General features: G+C 44.7%; 1 protein-coding gene across 1 annotated transcript in view; it reads left to right on the top strand.

Annotated features, from left to right (window-relative positions):
• GLP2R (glucagon like peptide 2 receptor) overlaps positions 1 to 18,957 on the top strand; it is a 52,961-nt gene that overhangs the window by 5,642 nt on the left and 28,362 nt on the right. Inside the window, exons 2-6 of the mRNA XM_039231642.1 lie at positions 1,209 to 1,296; positions 3,284 to 3,388; positions 6,740 to 6,861; positions 15,862 to 15,968; positions 17,811 to 17,964. Coding sequence (XP_039087573.1) covers positions 1,209 to 1,296; positions 3,284 to 3,388; positions 6,740 to 6,861; positions 15,862 to 15,968; positions 17,811 to 17,964 — 576 coding nt within the window. The remainder of the gene's footprint in view (positions 1 to 1,208; positions 1,297 to 3,283; positions 3,389 to 6,739; positions 6,862 to 15,861; positions 15,969 to 17,810; positions 17,965 to 18,957) is intronic.

Genomic DNA, 18,957 nt, shown 5'->3' with positions numbered 1-18,957 from the left:
AACAAGGAGGGAGCCAGGTGAAGACGAGGGTGGACGGGAGGGTCAGTGGGAAGTGAAAAGATGCAAAGTCGTAGAAAAGCATGACTGGGCTTGAGAGGCTTGGGCTGGGGGTGGTTGAGATGTGAAGTCAAGTCAACAGGTCGCGAGGGGAAGATCTTGTGCAGGAGAGCCCTGTGGACCTATCCCTTTGTCGGGGGGCGGGGGGGGAGCGTGTGTGGACCAGGTCAGAGGGGGAGGAGACAAAAGGCTTAGGACGGAATCTGGTGCTTAGTTGCATGAAGGGGGAGGAGGGGGAAGGAGGAGCCGAGGACGACTCCTAATTTCTGGTTAATGACTGATGGTGCCGATACTGAGCTCCTAGGAGATGAGGCTCTTTGGAAGCAGAGGTTGATGGGGTAAGAATGTCATCTGGCTTTGTGTGCCAGCCAACTATACAGTTGTCTCTAGAAGATTCTAATTCCTTTAGGGCAGAAGCCATGTCTTGCTCGTTACTGCACCCCTTCAGTCCCTCGTTAATGCAAAGCTTAGCGCACAACAGGTGTTCAATAAAGATGAGTAAATTCGAGAAGAGAAAGCCCCTTTAAAGCCCTTGTTTTGTTCAAAAGACAAAAGCAGTGGTACGGAGACACAATTAGATGTTATTAGACAACTCTATTGTCTGCAAAGCCCAAAATGTCTGCTGTATTTTTAAGATTCTACAGGAAGGGATAGTTCATGTTAGAAAGAAAAAACTCCCAAGGTCTCAGCTTAGTAGCAGAGCATCAATCTACCCAGCCTTTGACTCTGGACACACGGACTGCTGGGGGGGGAGGGGCAGATCCCTAAAATTCTTAGCCTTTCCCTGACACGGTATTGGGCCCTTCTTGGCATGATGTTTCTCTCTTTGAGATCCACAGAATCTTAGGAACATGTAAATATTCATCTGCCAGGGTGTAGCACTCAGGGTGAGTGTGTCGCCTCCTCTTGAAATATCAACCTCACCTGAAGATTTTGCAAGGGAGAAAAATCTCTCATATTTGTATTAAAACCAGTATGATTAGATTACAGATGCGTCTGTGTAAGATGAGACATGAGATGTTGAAGAAGTTCTGTTGCTTGGTCAAGGCCATGACAGTCACTTCCGTGGGAAGGTCTGAGAGTCATGGCAAAATGGGGCCACCCCTGTGTTTGTGGCTAACTTGGGGGTCACCGTGGTATTTTCTGCCCAGGTTACAGGATCCCTCCTTGAGGAGACAACTCGCAAGTGGGCTCAATACAAAGAGAAGTGTCTGAGAGACTTACTCAAAGAACCTCCTGGTAAGTACGTGTATGAGCTATCTATGGCTGCGTAACAAATAGCTCCAAAGGTTAGTGGGTTAAAGCAATCATCATCAACAACATCATCATCATTTATGATCTCTCACATTTTCTGTTGTTGAGGAGTTCAGACCGGGTACAGTGAAAATGGCTTGTTTTTGCTCTATAGGATCTGAAGTTTAGCCAGAAGACTCAATGGCTGGGGGCTGGAATCAAGTGAAGTCCTGTTCACACTACGTCTGCTGGTTGATGATGGCTCCCAGCTGAGAGTCCATTGGCCAGAACACTTCCACACTGCCTGTCTACACTGCCTGGGCTCCTCACAGCACAGCGGGTGGTCTCCGAGGGCAAGGATGACCCGAACCCTTTTATGATCTAGCCTCAGAAGCTACTTCCTCCATGTTCAATTGGGTCAGATGGTTACCAAGGCTTACCCAGGTACAAAGGAAGAGAAGAGAGACTCCCGCCTCTTATTATAAAAGAGCATCTGAAACAAGATATTCATAGATGTGACTATTTATTTAAAGCCATCTGTCACAGCACATTTACCACCATGGCATGGGCAACTGCCATAGATTAACCTGGGACTCTATTGGGTAGGTGGGTGGGAGGAGGTCCTCAGTTCCAGCGAACTATCTGAGTCTGAGTCCTTACCCTTTCTCTTACCCATGTCTACATTAGATGTAGAGTGTTCTAGCAACTATGTTAATAGCTTGATCAGTCCATGGCCTCTCCTGCACTCATACTGACTCTTTGAGTGCATCTAGACTCTTCTTTTCTTTTTAATTTTTGTCATGATGAAAGCCGACCCCTCCATCTCCTCCTGGCTGCTTTCAGATCATTTCATTTAGGGGCCCACAAGAAGACAGTTCATCATAAACTCTCTCTTCTTCTTCTGGACCCAAAGCCAGTGCTAGCCTTCAAGCCATACCCCTCTCCCTCTCAATATTTCTTCAGCCCAGGCTGGTAGCAATCAACGCTTGATGCCTGTTATAAGAATCACCCCTCACATGGGGGAATACTGCTTTCTGAAATCAAAGTAGGACAGGTCCTCTTTATCCGGAGTCATGCCATGAGCACCTCGGCCAGGTGAGCAGCGCTTCACGTGGACCATGTGCTGACAGTTGGCAGCCAGGTCCAGGAGATGCTCAAGCCAGCTCATAACCTGGCAGATCTATATCTGTGGAGCCCTGACACCAGGAACCTGAGTGGCCCTTTCCACACAGTGTTCCAGCCCCAATAGGGAGCAGATAGGAATGATGCTTAGTTCCCAGGAGTGAGGTGTTTGCAATACGGACATTTGGGATCCGGCCTGAAACCCCTTCATTCCATTCCATGAGGCCCATAAGGCTGCACCATATGTTTTTAATCTTCTCGCCAAGTGCTAGGGTGTAAATCATCCCTTGCTTTTGAGATGGTGCTAATATCTCATAATGATTGTTGGATTGGTCTTCAAAGGGAGAAACATGGCCAAACAGGGGTTGTGTCAGATACGTGCAATCAAGAACCTCAATTCTGCAGATCTTCCTTCTATCCACTGGCCATCTCGCGCATTTCATGGTACGGCTGTTCCAGGATCTAACTGATGAAGGCTTGACAATTCTTTAGTTCATCTTGGAAACAGGAGGCACTGCCTGAGTCTCCAACTGTCCTCTTGACTCTGAGTTTGTGTGAGAGTTCAGTCCATGTTCAAATAAACCAACATCAGCATGACGTGCACATTGACATAGCTGATGGGAGCCGTGCCAGAGGTCAGGTTGAGTAGACAAAGTCACAGTGCTTGGGGCTGCACGAAGCATTCCTTCCTCCCCACACTGTTCCTCAACCTTGACCATCTGGACAGTGGGACTCCTGTGATAGTTCCTGAGCAGGGTACACCAGCTTCCCATGCCAGAAAGGGGGCTCTGGGCTCCTGGGTGCCTCTACCTCCATCAACAACCTTGGTGCTCCAACACTTCCATTCATTCGGGACCTTTTCTCTCCACAGGGACTTTTTGTAACGGGACCTTTGATCGATACGTGTGCTGGCCTCATTCTCCTCCAGGAAATGTCTCTGTTCCCTGCCCTTCCTACTTACCTTGGTGGCGTGAAGGTAGTAAGTCTTATTTTACCATTTTCTGGAAGTTTCCTTAAGGGCTGGTCCCTCCTTGGTAGGCCATCCAGGGAGTAATTAGAGAGAGAGAGAGAGAGAGAGAGCCCTCCAATCTCATGGCCTTCTGAAGTCTTGTTCCCCACAGAAGGTCTCCTAAGCTGTCAGTAACACATCTTCCTTCTTCTCTGTTTACCTCCTCTCGTCTTCCCTCGATTCTTCTGTGCTGGGGTGCTCCATTAATGCAATAGTCCTCTGTTCTTTGAGGACTGGAGAGTCCAGGCCCAGCTACCACAGAATTTGCTGCAGGGTCTTCATGGAGAGGAGTAAGAGGTGGGGGAGAGACTGGGATGCTCACATCTGCAACTTTGAGCTTGTCAGATGGAGAAGAAAGGCATCAAAACTACCCTTGCAAGGGGCGCCTGGCTGGCTCAGTCGGTAAAGCATGCAACTCTTGATCTCGGGGTTGTGAGTTTGAGCCCCATGTTGGGTGTACAGATTACTTAAAAATAAAATTGTGGGGGTGCCTGGGTGGCTCAGTCAGGTAAGCATCTGACCTCAACTCAGATCATGATCTCATAGTTCATGGGTTTGAGCCCCACATTGGGCTCTGTGCTGACAGCTCAGAGCCTGGAGCCTGCTTCAGATTCTCTCTCTCTCTCTCTCTCTCTCTCTCTCTCTCTGTTTCTCCCCTACTTACATGTATGCTCTCTCTCTCTCAAAAATAAAATAAACATTGAAAAAATGTTTTAATCTTAAAAAAAATCACCCTTGCAGTAGCATTAGAAAATGGTGCTAGTGGATGGTTTTAAGCCCCATGGGACTTGGATGGAGTCTTTAACCATTCAGCTTGCCCCCACCGTGTCTGAAGGAAGTGGCTATTACGTAGGACTCCATGATAATTATCCTGCCCCCGGCAGCCCCCGCAGCCCAGCTTCTTGGTTGGTTTATTCTGGAAGGGGACAGAAACAATTACTGGTTAGAACTCTTTTGCCTTTGACCACAGCCCATCAAAGAGCAAGTAAAAAAAATTACTCTCAAAAAAACATGAGCAATTACAAAGTTCTAGGCAAAACCAAGTGAGAATGGGTTTCTGTGAGGGTGAGAGGGTGGTATTTTATATTTAATTTCAGCTCAGTAAATCATCATCAGTTAAAACTTGGTTTCAATTTTCTGAGGCCTCTAGCAGAAGAGTTTCCAAGGAAGAGAGACACATGCCTGGATGGGAAAGCTAGTAGCATATTCTGTGAAAATGTGCTCTGGTGAATCCAGGAGGTGACCCAGGATGTGACGTTTAAAGGACGATACCAGAGTTTGCTGGACCAGAGAGTCTGGATAGTTGGGGCAAGCCAGCTTAGCGGGGTGAGAAGGAGAGCACTGCATGTGGAGTCCAGAGCCTGCCCCTTGCTTTTACCTTCTGGGACTTTGAGCGAGTGCCCAAGCCCTCTGAGCTGTGGTTTTCTTGTCTGCAAAGCGACAGCAGCTACTTGTAAAGCCATGCTGAGGAATGAATGAAAAGGCAGGCACACAGTAGGTGCTTCGTAGGTAGAACTGAGGCGGAGACCAAGGTCAAGCCCTTGGATTCCTGAAGGTCTTTAAGACCCCGAATGTCCATGGGTCTCAAGGGCACATGGAACAGATCTCCACCTCCCCTTCTTCCCAAGAGCTAAAGATGCAGGTCAATTCCACTTGATGGGAAAAAGTGATCCAAAATCTAGACTTACAAAGAAGTTGAGTTAAAGTTGTTTTTGTTTGTTTGTTTGTTTGTTTGTTTGTTTAATAATGGGGTCTGGGTTTCTAGAGTGTCCCAAAGGGAGTGTGATTCACAGAAGGTGGGAAGTTAGTCTTCCGTGCAACATCCTGCGCGTTAAATCTTAGAATCCCAGAAGGGTCCTTGCAAGTGAAAAGAAAATGTGGAGGCAGAGGAGGGGGGTAGAGAAGGAGGAAGGAGAAAAATTCGGGTGGGAAAAGACCAGAGGAACAAGAACTACGATCGGAGGGTGGGGAGGGTGTGACGGTGGACATGACTGTCAGGGTGCCCGACAGTTAATGAGCCTGGGGCTTGACGGCAAGGATTGAGACTTCCCTCTGGAGGGAGACATCCTCAGGAGCCAGGAAGGCACTGAGGCCTGAGAAGGACTTAATAGGATGTGTGCCTTGGGGATATGATGTTGACAAAGCAAGGATGTCTCCAAGTTTTGGGGTCGGCATCAACAGAGGCAGGAAAAGTGCAGGGGGCGTGGGTCTGGGGAGAAGATGGAGAGCTCGGTTTGGAGAGTGAGGCTGGAGATGTCAGCGGGACACGCTTCAAGGAGCCCTTCAAGGGAGATGGAGGCTCCCTACGGGAATATCGGTCCATCAAAGCCAGCGGATAGGTACCGTCGGCCCTCTGCATCAGCTCATGCCTGGGAAGTTCGGACACTTGCCATTTCTCATTCACAAGTCCAGTCGCCAAGTGGGAGGAGACCCCTTTGGGGAAGGGTCCTGGCAATGGATGTGGCTGGGCCACCTCGATCATCATCGTGGGGAGAGCACTGGCCTGTCCCTTGCACACTTGAGTGTGCACACAGGCACACGCTCATTTATGTGAGCTCATTTACACCCAACTGCAGAGGGTGGGTACCATTATTTTTTTTTTTTTAATATTTTTTATTTATTTCTAAGAGAGAGAGAGACACCGTGAGCAAGGGTGGGTCAGAGAGAGAGGGAGTCACAGACTGAAACAGGCTCCAGGCTCTGAGCCAGCAGTCAGCACAGAGCCCGACGCGGGGCTCGAACCCACGAACCGCGAGATCATGACCTAAGCGAAAGTCGGACGCTTAACCGGCTAAGCCACCCAGGCGCCCCAAGGGTGGGTACCATTATTAACCTCAGCTCTTGACGATGAAGAAACCAGAAGTCTCAGGGAGTAGAAAGACCATGAGCTCAAGGTCACAAAGCTTGTGGGTGGCTCAGCAGGCTGAGTCCACCCCTTTCTCTTCTTCATGGCACCATCTCTTCAGCCCCAGGACGCGATGGCCCTGTGATAGAGAGCCAGGAAGCCCCAGGGGGGGCGGGTCCCCCAGCTGGGCTGCATGGCTCTGAGTCACCAGGGACTGTCCTGGCTCCCGACACTTGGGGTAAACACAGCAGACGCGAGTGGGCCGTGGTTTGTTATGAAACACAGAGGCTTCCGTGTTTTCCTTTCCATCCCAAATAAACAGCGGGATGCTAATGAGCCCTCAAAAGGGAAATGCAAATCCCTTTTCCCTGGGATTTTCCACGGCTTTGCGATGAGGACAAGGGCCTCACCACATGCTGGGGAATGGGCTGCGCGTTCAGGCCTTTCCCCCAGAGCTCTGTTTACTTTTTCAGAAAACTCAGGAAGGGCCTACAGACGCTGCCTGGCCCAGGGCACCTGGGAGATGCTGGAGAATTCCACGGACATTTGGCAGGATGATTCTGAATGCTCCAAGAAGCACAGTTCTGAACAGAACGTGAGTCCACTCGGCCCGGTGATGACAGGGTCCCCCCTCCCCACACCCTGCCCCCTGGTTGGCTTTGGGGACCACACAAGGGGGCTTCCTCTGAAGCTAGTCTGTACCGGACTCACCTGGGGAAGGTCCACGGTCACACAACTGCTGACCTCTGGCTGCTTTTCTGGCTTTTCTGAATGTCTTTCACAGTTTGGGGTGACATGTGGACCCCCCTGAGGACCCTCTTTCTCACTCCTGGCCTAGTATTGGGGGTACCCAGAACCATCGACACACTGTAGGCACTTCATAAATCCTGAAGGAATGGTTTCACAGATTCTTGAAAAAAATTTTTTTTAATGTTTATTTGTTTTTGAGGGAGAGAGAGAGACAGAATGTTAGCAGGGGAGGGGCTGAGAGAGAGGGAGACACAGAATCTGAAACAGGCTCCAAGCTCTGAGCTGTCAGCACAGAGCCCGAAGCGGGGCTCAAACTCACGGGCTGTGAGATCATGACCTGAGCCTAAGTCGGATGCTTAACCGACTGAGCCACCCAGAGGCCCCTAGTTTCACAGATTCTGAGCCAGTGGGTCTGTGATGGGGTCTGGGCATCAGATTGGTACCTGGTTCCCAGGGGATGCCAGGGTGCTGCTGAGGCTGGGGCAGAGGTGGCCACGGGGACTCATCACCCCTTCACAGCCTGATGCTTCCTCTGGCCTCAGGTCTGCAGGGCCTCCCGCAGGTATCGGACAGAGACAGCACTCTCCAAGATTGCAAGTAAAGATTTCTCTCTTTAGGAAGGTGAGGACCAGGTATGGCCTCCTCCCCTCTGCAAATGGCTGTATTTCCGAGAATTCGAATACTTAAAAAAAAAACAAAAAACCCAAAACTCCAGAACACATAAAAACCAACTTCTGACTGTTTTTACTTGCATTTCTAATAGAGAGTTGACACGTTGCCCACAAAAGGCTGGTGATATTAAATCTATGCTTTTCAGAGTGTTGGTAAAGAAAATGTGTTGTGTTCTATCTCATCAGTTGGGGGTCCTTATATATGATAAATGGTACTTTTTATAGAGACTATGTTAGTGTATATACGTATATGTGTGTGTGTGTGTGTAAGTGCATATATATATATAATTTTAATATATAACCTTAATGATGAAACTTGGTTTCCATGTAACACAATGTATATCAACTGATATACATTGTATTTTGAAATATCCAGACACATAGAAAAGTTATAAGAAGAGTAAACACTCATAGACCCATTATCCAAAATTCAAAATGTGTTAACATTTCCCCAGATTTGCTTTTGCTTTGTCTCTCTCCTTGTGAAATGTTTGATGATAATTTGCAGGCATCGTGAGATTTCACCTTTAAATATTCATCAGGTCCTTCCTAAGCAAAGACATTATCCTTCATAACTATAAACCAGCATTGCAACTAACATTGTATCAGCTAATGTTTTATCCACATTCAAATATTCTCCATTGTCCCCTCCAATTTTTATAGCTTTTCTTCCCTGGACCAGAGTCGTCCAGATTTGTATATTGCATTTTATTCTACATCACTCTGGTGTCTTTTAATCTACAATCTCCCCCACCTTGGCCCATGACACTGGCTTTTTTTTTTTTTTAATTTAAATTCAAGTTAGTTAACATATAATGTAATAATATTTCAGGAATAGAATCTAGTGATTACTCACTTACATATAACACCCAGTGCTCATCCCAACAAGTGCCCTCCTTAATGCCCATCCCCCACCTAATGCCCCGTCAGCAACCCTCAGTTTGTTCTCTGCAGTTTTTAAAATGCTTATTTACTTTTGAGACAGAGAGAGACAGACCATGAGTGGGGGAGGGGCAGAGAGAGAGGGAGACATAGAATCTGAAACAGGTTCTGAACTGTCAGCGCAGAGCCCAATGCGGGGCTTGAACCCATGAACCGTGAGATCATGACCTGAGCCGAAGTCTGACGCTTAACCGACTGAGCCCCCCAGGTGCCCCTGTTCTCTGTATTAAGAATCTCTTATGGTTTGCTTCCCTCTGTGTTTTTTTTTTAAATTTTATTTTTGCTTCCCTTCCCCTCTGTACATCTGTCATGTTTCTCAAATTCCACATATGAACGAAATCATATGACATTACAACCCTGGCCTTTTGAAGACACCCCGAAGAACTTTGTTCTAGAATGTCACACAAGCTGGATTTGTTTGTTTCCTTGGGATGTTATTAAATGTGCTCCTTTGTCTTCTATGTTTCCTGTAACTTGTAAGTTGGGTTTAGAGGCTTGGTAAGACTCAAGCTAATCCTCACAGGTGCTGGGTACTTCGTATAGCATTACATCGGGAAAACAGAATGTCAAGTGTCACAGGTGATGTTCCCTGTGATCACTCGGTCTAGGTGGTGACAGCCAGATCTCTCCGCGCTAAAAGCGCTTTTTCCTTTTGTATTTGATCACTCATTGGTGGGACGACACTTTGGAACCCTGAATCTTAATCCCTAGGAAACCTTTATCTGAGTTTCAGCCTTCATTGATCTTGCTTGCTTGAATTGATTCTAGCTCTGTCATTTCTTCTACATTTACTAGCTGACATTCTTCTGAGAAGACTCCTTCCCCTTCTCTCTGGTTTTGAGTATCGCTATGAACTCACAAATTGCTTTATTCACTTATACTTATTATGACTATTTTGATGATCAACTTTTTTTTAAATTTAGCTAGTGAAATCCACAAGAGTGAAAAGGTTCTGGTGTCTTTTGTGATAATCTTGTTAGTCTTGGAGCGGTTCCTCATTTTCCGGCATAAGACGATGATGGTCTAAGATCATCTCATGTTTTCCCTGTCCTGGGCCCAAATCAGCTAGTTATCCAAAGAGTTCTGGATTCTCTAAATGCAGGAATGTTATTAGAAACCAAAGTCTGATTGCTAGATGCATTCACTATCCCTACTACTAGCACCTTCGCAGTTATACAGATTTAAGGAAAAAAACCACATTTGCAGCATGTTTTTTCCTTAGACTGTACCCCATGCTCAGAGTACTGTGTTCATAATTATTTGAACTAGTTATTTTCTCTATGTAGCCCTGTTGCTGATTGCATGCACGATCTTATTCGATTGTTCCAGTTAGCATTAAGGATTTGCCTTTTTCTTTTCTCTTTGCCTTCTCTTCTCTTTTATTTTATTTATAATAAATAAAATACTGACAGTGTTTGAAAGCCAAGACTATATAAAAAATGTTTGGCCAGAGAAACCACATTCTTATCAGTCTCTACTGTTTCCGCCTGTCCCCTGGAGATAACCATTTTTATGATTTTCTGTTTTATCTTTTCCTCCTTTCTTCCTCTTATTCTTCTTCTTTCTTTTTTGTCAGATTATAACATACAGTTTACATTTCTTTTTGCAAAACTAAGCAAAAACGTAATTATGTTGTTTTACCATTCTTCTTACGTAAAAGGCGGTATATCCGATAGCCTGATAGAGATTCTGCATCTTGCCTTTTTCACTTAACAGCATGTCCTAGAAATTACTATGTATTAGTAGAAATAGATATAGAAACATTTTTCTCTTTTTTTCTTTCACAGTTGCATAGTACTTCACCCTCTGTATCAGTTATAGTTTATTCAGCTGCTCTCCCGTGGCCATTGGGATTATTTCCAATCTTTTATTGCTAATGACGCCACCTCGAACAACCTTGTATGCATATGTTGGTTCATATTTGTGACGGCATATCTTTGGGAAGATTCCCAGAAGTGAGGTTGCTAGATTAAAAGGTAGATGCATGTATAATTGTGTTAAATATCGCCAAATTCCCCTCCATAGGAATTGTGCCATCCCCCCCCCAATGTCCGAGAATACCTATCTTCTCATGCATGCATATTACACACTATGATTATAAAGCGTTTCGTAAAGATGTCTAAGTGACTTAAGATTCACCTGTTTGTCCTGAGAGTGGCGTGGGTGTTCTGGGGTCACTAGGGAAGTAGCCAGGTTTTACTGGGGATCTGAGTGTAGAAGACAGTTTGAGAAACTCCTCTGAAGGAGTGCAATTAAGCCGACTTTAGGTACTGTCGGTACCCACCTGCATTCCCTTGCCCTAACCAATTCAGTACACAATTGTCTAACTTCTCACCATTAGTGCATGCATTTCTTTGCTGGTTCTCTGGTTCTTGGAGCCTACTTAGTCCACTGAAGGACAGGCCAGAAGCCCCGGGGAATTCATGCCCCCCACCCACCCGCCACAGAGTAGCCTTTAACCAATGGATTGGCCGGAGTTGGTATATAAATGCCCCAACATCTTCTCTCTCAATCTTGGAGTGGTTAATTCTGAGGTTTCCAGAACTTCCCCAGTGGGATTAAGCTCCAGCTGCCTAGAGTGCTAACGGTCTTAATGACTCACTGTTTATTTTTCCTAACATCTCCCTTCCCCGACTGATGGTTAGTTCACTCTCCATGGAAAGGGTTTGCATTCCCATCCTCGTCTCAGGATCTGCTTCTGCGGGGACTCAGACGAAGACACAGACAAATAAAAAAATGAGCAGTTCCCCTAATTTGTGTCCAGAAAGCATAAAACACAGACATATTTTTAAAAATAATCATTCAGAAACTGATCACGAGGCTACTTTGTTAAATGTGTTAGCTTCATATAGCCAATAAAATAAATGATGATCCAATGACTCACCAAGGTCTTTGTATGCCACGTGAATCATCAATTTAAAGATACCCTGCTGGGACACCTGGGTGTCTCAGCTGGCTAAGCATCTGACTTCGGCTCAGGTCATGATCTCACGGTTCGTGGGTTTGAGCCCCACATCGGGCTCTGTGCTGACAGCTCAGAGCCTGGAGCCTATTTCAGATTCTGTGTCTCCCTCTCTCTCTGCCCCTCCCCTGCTCATGCTGTCTCTCTCTCTCTCTCTCTCTCAGAAACAAATAAAACATTAAAAAAAACTTTTTTAAGTAAAATAAATAAATAGAGACCCTGCTACTCTGTGTGTAAAACACTAAACATTCTTTGCTATGTAAGATATATAAGATATTTATAGCCTATCTAGAAATATAAAACAAATGCAAGTAACACATTAATGACTAATATAACTGATGCCCCACTTTGTGAAACAGACCACAGGCGTTTGGGAGTTCAGAGTTGGCAATACACAGATTGCTAATACACTGGCATGCAAGGAGGACTTCTTGTAAGAGGCAGGCTGGTGCTGGTTTTAGAAGAGTAGATTTAGTTTCGAGGAGAAGAGAAGCCAACAAGAGCCGTTAGAGACAGGATGGGATTATAGAGATCTTGATGGGCTCCTTAGAAAATAATTCTAGATAGAAATATGGGTGGACTTGATTTGGAAAGACTCAAAAGTTACACAGAGTTTTCTGCATCTGGACCCCACTACAAGAAAATGTGAAAGAAAATCCTTGACAAAGGCATGTGTGCCAAACGGAATTTGTGTCAACATAAAGGAATGTAAAGCACCAGAAATGGGAAATATGAAGGCCAAATTTTTAATCTTATTTTTTAAATCTCTTAAAAGATAAGTGAATAGAGGTGTCTGGGTGGCTCAGTCGGTTAAGCGTCTGACTTTGGCTCAGGTCATGATCTCATGGTTTGTGGGTTCGAGCCCCGTGTCAGGCTCTGTGCTGACAGCTCGGAGCCTGGAGCCTGTTTCAGATTCTGCGTCTCCCTCTTTCTCTGCCCCTCTCCTGCTCCCACTCTGTCTGTCTCTCTTTCTCAAAAATAAGCATTAAACGGGGCGCCTGGGTGGCTTAGTCGGTTAAGCGTCCGACTTTCGCTTAGGTCATGATCTCGCGGTTCCTGGGTTTGAGCCCCGCGTCGGGCTCTGTGCTGACTGCCAGCTCAGAGCCTGGAGCCTGTTTCAGTCTGTGACTCCCTCTCTCTCTGACCCTCCCCTGCTCACGCTCTCTCTCTCTCTCTCCTAGAAATAAATAAAAAAAAAACATTAAAAAAAAAGCATTAAACATTTTTTTAAGGTAAGCGGTTAAAGTAAAAATAGTAACAATGTATTATGGGGTCTAATATATGTACAAGTATATTAGAAATGGCACAGAAATGGCACAAAGGCCAGCATGAGGGACATGGCAATATGATAAATTAAAGATGTATACTATAAACATGAAGGCAACCACTAAAAAGCAAAACAAAGAGGTATAGCTAGTAGGTCATTGAAGAAAAAATGGAATTAAAAAATGCACTCAAACCAAAATAAGGAAAGAGAACAAGGAAAAGATGGGACGAAGATTTAATTTCAACCAGATAAACAATCCCATTAAACATAAATGGTCTAAACACTAATTAAAAGACAGAAATTCTCAGGTTGGATTAAGAAGATAAAACAAAACAAAATAAAATCCAACTATGTTCTGTCTACAAGACCCAGGCAATTGGTTTTTGACAAACGCGTCAAGGCAATTCAAGGAAAGAGTAATCCTACCAAAAATAGCACCAGGACAGTTGGATGGGAAAAAAACAAAAAACAAAAAACCAAAGCAACAACCCTGAACTTTGACCCTTGCTTCACACCATGAATAAAAATGAACCAGAAATGGATCATAGACCTAAATTTAAGAGCTCATTCTATTAAACTTCTAGGGAAAAAATAACTGAAAATATTAAGGCCCTTGGTCAGGTAAATAATTTTTAGAGAGAGAGAAAGCGATAGAGAGAGAGAGAGAGAGAGTACAAGTGGGGTGGAGGCAGAGGGAGAGGGAAAGAGAGAACCTTAAGCATGGAGCCTGAATAGGGCTCAGTCTCATTACCCTGAGCTCATGATCTGAGCCTAATTCAAGAATCAGATGTGTAGCTGAATTAGCCATCGAGGTGCCCCAAGAATTTTTAAAACAGGACACAGAAGGCACAACTATACAAAAAAGTTGATAAATTGAACTTAATCACAATTAAAAAAAAAAACACGTCTGCTTTCTAAAGACACTGTTAAAAAAAATTAAAAAGCAAGCCACAGAATGGGAGAAAATGCTTGCCAAACACTTATCTGACAAGAGATTTATATCTACAATATATAAAGAACATTCACAATTCAACATTAAGACAAACAATCCAATTTAAAAGATGGCCAAATATTTGAACAGATACTACACCAAATAAGACGCACAGATGGCAAATAAGCACATGAAATGATTCTCAACATCATTAATCATTAGAGGAATTCAAGTTAAAACCCCAGTAAGATCCTACTGCATACCCATTAGGATGGCTAAAATTTAAAGTACTGATTATATGAAGGGTTAGTAGAATCTAGGTCAGCTAGAACTCTTAATCCACTGCTTGTGGAAACATAAATTGATACAATTTATTTAGAAAACAGTTTGGCAGTTTCTTAAGAAGTTAAAACATACATCATACTATCCCACCATTTTATGTCTACATATTTATCTGAGAGAAATAAAAACCTATGTCCACATAAAGACTTAAAGAAATTTTCATAGCAGCTTTCTTGGTGAAAGCCAAACTCTGAAAACAACTCAAATGTCCATCAATGGGTGAGTGGATAAATAAATTGTGGTATATTCGCAATGGAATACTACTCAGCAATAAAAAATAGACTATTGATACATGATAGGATGTGGATGAATCTCAAAACAATTATTCCGAGGGAAATTAGCCTGATCAAAAAAAAAAAAAAAAGAGTGCATATCATAGGATTCCATTTGTATAAATTTTTTTAAAAATGGAAATTAATCTTTAATGACAGAAAGCAGACCAGTGTTTACTTGGGCATAAGATGGTAGGATGGAATGAGAGGAGATGTATTAAAAAGGGAAACCTTTGGGAGATTATAGAAATGTTCATTATCTTGAGTGTGGTGATGAAATCACAGATATATTCGTATCTAAATTCAGCAGGGTTAATTCTTTAAATAGGTACACTTTGTGGTACACTAGGTATACTTCCATAAAGCTGATAAAAGTGTTATGTGGAGAAGTTTAAGGCATGATTTAGCAGGTAATACATATTCCCTGTGTGTTCTTGTACAAAAATATATTGAGAAACATAATTTTGATGGAGATTAGCATGATGGATTGCGTGAGAAGATTGCTTTCCACTGGGAAATCACAACACAGACTTTCTAGTAAAGTATGCCCTGTTCACAATCAGGCTATCCAGGGACTCAGGGAAAATATTTCACTGTTTGACTGGGTCTCCACCTAAGGGGTCAGGAATGAAAAGTTATTTTAAGAGGGCCCCATCTTCCAGAGAAAGGGACTTCTGTGCTCTAGGGACAGCATGCCCAGGGACAAAGAACCCCATTTCTTTTTTTTTTTTAATCTTTTTTTTTTTTACAGATAGTTTATTGTCAAATTGGTTTCCATATAACACCCAGTGCTCATCCCCACAAGTACCCTCCTGCTTGCCCATCTCCCCCATCCCCCCCACACCCATCAGTCCTCAGTTTGTTCTCAGCATTCAAGAGTCTCTCATGGTTTGCCTCCCTCCCTCTCCCCCACCATTTCCCCCCTTCTTCTCCCCCATGGTCCTCCGTTAAGTTCCTCCTAATCCTCCTCTACGTGCAAACATATGATATTTGTCCTTCTCTGCCTGACTTATTTCGCTCAGCATAACACCCTCAAGGTCCATCCATGTTGCTACACGTGGCCAGATTTCATTGTTTCTCATTGCCATGTAGTATTCCATGGTATAGATAAACCACATCTTCTTGATCCATTCGCCCATTGATAGACACTTACAAAGAACCCCATTTCTAAGGCACCCTCTGGTTCTGGGCACAACTCTTCCATGATATTGTGAATCTTGGTGCATCAGTGCTGGGCTATGGGACAAGCCAGCAGGGCGAGAACCCCAGTGGGCTCTTCAGTTCATCAAGGCTCTTTGGCCCCTAAGTGTGCCAGGGAACAGTCTAGGCTACCCTACTAGGGTGTCAACAAGGCTACAGTGCATGCCTAGAACCTTGGTCATCCTGGGAATGGAGCTGGGGGTTGGAGATCATAGCTTCCTGGCTTGGTGGTCAGATCTACTCTTCGTCTGTGCTCAGGTGGAACACCACTCCTTGCTGTCGACCTTGCAGCTGCTCTACACCGTGGGGTACTCCCTCTCCGTCATCTTCCTCCTCTTGGCTCTCACCCTCCTCTTGTTTCTTCGGTGAGTGGAAATTCTGCCGGCATCTTCAACATACACCCTGGGATTTGCTCATTGGCTCCCTCGAGAAGGCAGAAGACTGGGCTTGAACGACGTCACGGTCCATCAGAGCGGGAAGGGATCAACCCCACTGTGCTGGTGGATGGGAAATGGATAGTAGTGGTCCAGTGAGAAGCACAGCTCGAACTGGACTCTGGGAGTCTTCACTCTGGCTTAGCCACTTTGGGACTGGATAACCTCTTGTGTGCCCGGCCCTATCGGAGGCATGATTTTTACAGAAGAGATGAAGAAACTTGTCCAAAGCCAATTAGCGAGTGGTAGAGCTGTGATTTTAACCCAGGGCCCTCGGACTCCAATTAACTATTAGTCACTTGAATGCTTTTCCGGTGCCAGGCACTCTTCTAAACACGTTACATGCATCAAGCCATTTAAATGTCTTCCTAATCAGAATTGAGGTTAATTCTAACCGTAGTTGATTAGCATTCTGTTAGCCCCATTTCATAAGTGAGTTTACTGAACTATGGGGAAATCAAGTAACTTGCCCAATGTCACACAGCCAGTGAGTGATGGCGGCAGGATTGCAACCAGGCAGTCCAGAGCCTGAGTATTTTCATTCCCTTACACTGTCTTTCAGAATCCACAGCCCGAGTGCCTTTTACTAAACCATGTTTTCAGAAATCATCCAAGTGAGATGTTTATGGACAGAGGCCCTAAAGAGCCCTCCAAGCCTGCCTTTTGGCCTCACCCATTTGGGAACATAACTGAGTATAATGTGGCAGAGTGAGCATTTGACACAGATGCAGGAGACCTAGATGGGCACGTGGAGACCGGATGCCAGCTCCAGAACAGGTCCCCACATGGGCTTCTCTAAACCCTCAATCCCAAGATGTTCTCTGGCTCCCTAGAGCACAGTCAGGACCATATACCCCATCCAGAGAGCAATTCTTGAGCAGCGGGAGAATTCCATAGCCTGTAGCCCCTGCTGTCCATGACCTCCTCCACTCACCTTCCCAAAGCCCCAGAAGCAAGCCAGGAGAAAGTAACTACCCAGCTAAGTATCTGCTTTAGCTAAGCCTAGGTTGACCAGATGTCCATTTTGCCTCTAGTGTGGAAAGAGCAAGATCCAGTCCCTGCCCTTGAGTCGTACCCCATCTAATTAGGGAGAAGGATGCATAAATAATAAAACAACTGCCTCAAGGACTGTTTAGAAATTTAAAAAGTAATAGTAGCTCGAAAGCCAGGCAGGTGTGTGCTGCAGGGGGTATAGGCAGGGCTGTGAGAGCACAGTGACAGAAAAGGGTCCTTTTGTCTAGAGAGATCAAGGACACACAGTTTTATACCAACCAGCACCAAAAAAGGAGCCTGCAGGAGGCTTCAGGTGGGTGAGGAGTGAGGTAACAAGAGCTGACATTTTCTGGGCACTTGCTATGTGTAGGTACTTGTGTGAGTACTTTGCACCCAAAAACAGATTGTTTCTACTGCAATCCGTGAAGTAAGTGCTCTTGTCCTTACAGGCAGTAGAGCCTTGGAGAGCTGTGCTTTGGCCTCAGAGTGTCTGGGTCCGAATCTCAGCTCCACCACGTACTTCTCTCAGATGCTGGACAGCTGGCTTAACCCTTCTGCCTCAATCTCTCAATTTTTACTCAAGGTGTACATGTTATCCCCATTTTCCAGATGAGGGAAATGAGGCACGGGGAAAATCGCATAACCCACCTGTGCAGCATTGGAGTCTATGCTATGAATGTCTGCCTCCTAGTGATAGGGACCCAGGTGTTTTGGGCACACACCTGTTGGTTGGAGCCATTCTGTCCTGAGGGAAGACACTTGGTTTTTTTCCCCACACAGAAAACTCCACTGCACACGCAACTACATCCACATGAACCTGTTTGCTTCTTTCATCCTGAGAGCCCTGGCCGTGCTGGTGAAGGACGCCATTTTCTACAACTCTTATTCCAGGAGGCCCAACAGTGACAAAAAGTGGATGTCCTTCGTATCGGAGGTATGTCCCTCCCTACCGTAGTCTCCCACCCAGCAGATCAGTGCTGGGAATCGTGGGGTGGGGAGGGGGCACTGGGAAAGGCAAGAGAGAGATAAAGGGGTGTCAAAAGCCTCTGGTCAGAGAGGCATCATCTGACTAAAAGCAACCCCCCCAAAGCACCCCACAACCCCAAACCTCCTGAGAGTGGGGCAGGTGAAGGAAATTAGCAAACAAGACTCCACCGTGGGGCTGCTGTGTGCCCTTGGGTGGGAAATTTCTTCATCTGTGAACCAAAGAACTGAACAAGATCAGTCTTTTTAAAACTATTATTACTAATTTTTAGAGAAGCAAAGCTTTTCCACATTGAAATATGCTTCTGTTGGCATGCTTTTACTTTTATCCTGTTAATAACGATCATTATTCCATTGCAGTAACAATTAACTAATTGTTAACTTAACCTTGCACTCCTGGAATAAACCCAACTCGGTTCTGATATATTACTCTTTTTCTTATATTGCTGGATTCGTTAGCTGAGTCTGTTTTGTTTAGCATTCTGTCATCTGCCTCAGTGAGTAATTTTCTTGTGATGAAGATTACGTTTATGCTTACTTAAACAAATCAGGCTTGTTATCTGTTTATCATTCTCTGGAATAATTTATTTAAGATGAGTACTTTTCTTCTTTGAATATAGATCACTCCAGTGGAGCCACTTGGGTCTAGAGTTTTCTTTGTTGGAAGGCTTTTAATTATGGACTCGTTTCAACTCTTCTGTTCAGATTCTCTATTTCTTCTTGTGTCAGCTTTAGTACTTGTGTTTTTCTAGGAATTTGTGTGCCTCATCTAACTTTTCAAATTTCTTGCCATAATAGTGTTTATAGTTTCTTAAGATCTTTTAAGATCTTACCATTGTAGCTAGGGCAGTATTTGCTTTTTGCATCCTTGATTTTGACTATTTATAATTTTGCTCTCTTTTCTTCTTTCTTGATCATCCTTACCAGTTTTCCAGTTTTACTG

This window comes from Hyaena hyaena, unplaced genomic scaffold (genome assembly GCF_003009895.1).
Source record: "Hyaena hyaena isolate Hyena2069 unplaced genomic scaffold, ASM300989v1 scaffold_58, whole genome shotgun sequence".
NCBI lineage: Eukaryota > Metazoa > Chordata > Mammalia > Carnivora > Hyaenidae > Hyaena > Hyaena hyaena.
Note: the sequence above shows the minus strand (reverse complement) of the source record. Positions and strands in the feature narration are given on the sequence as shown.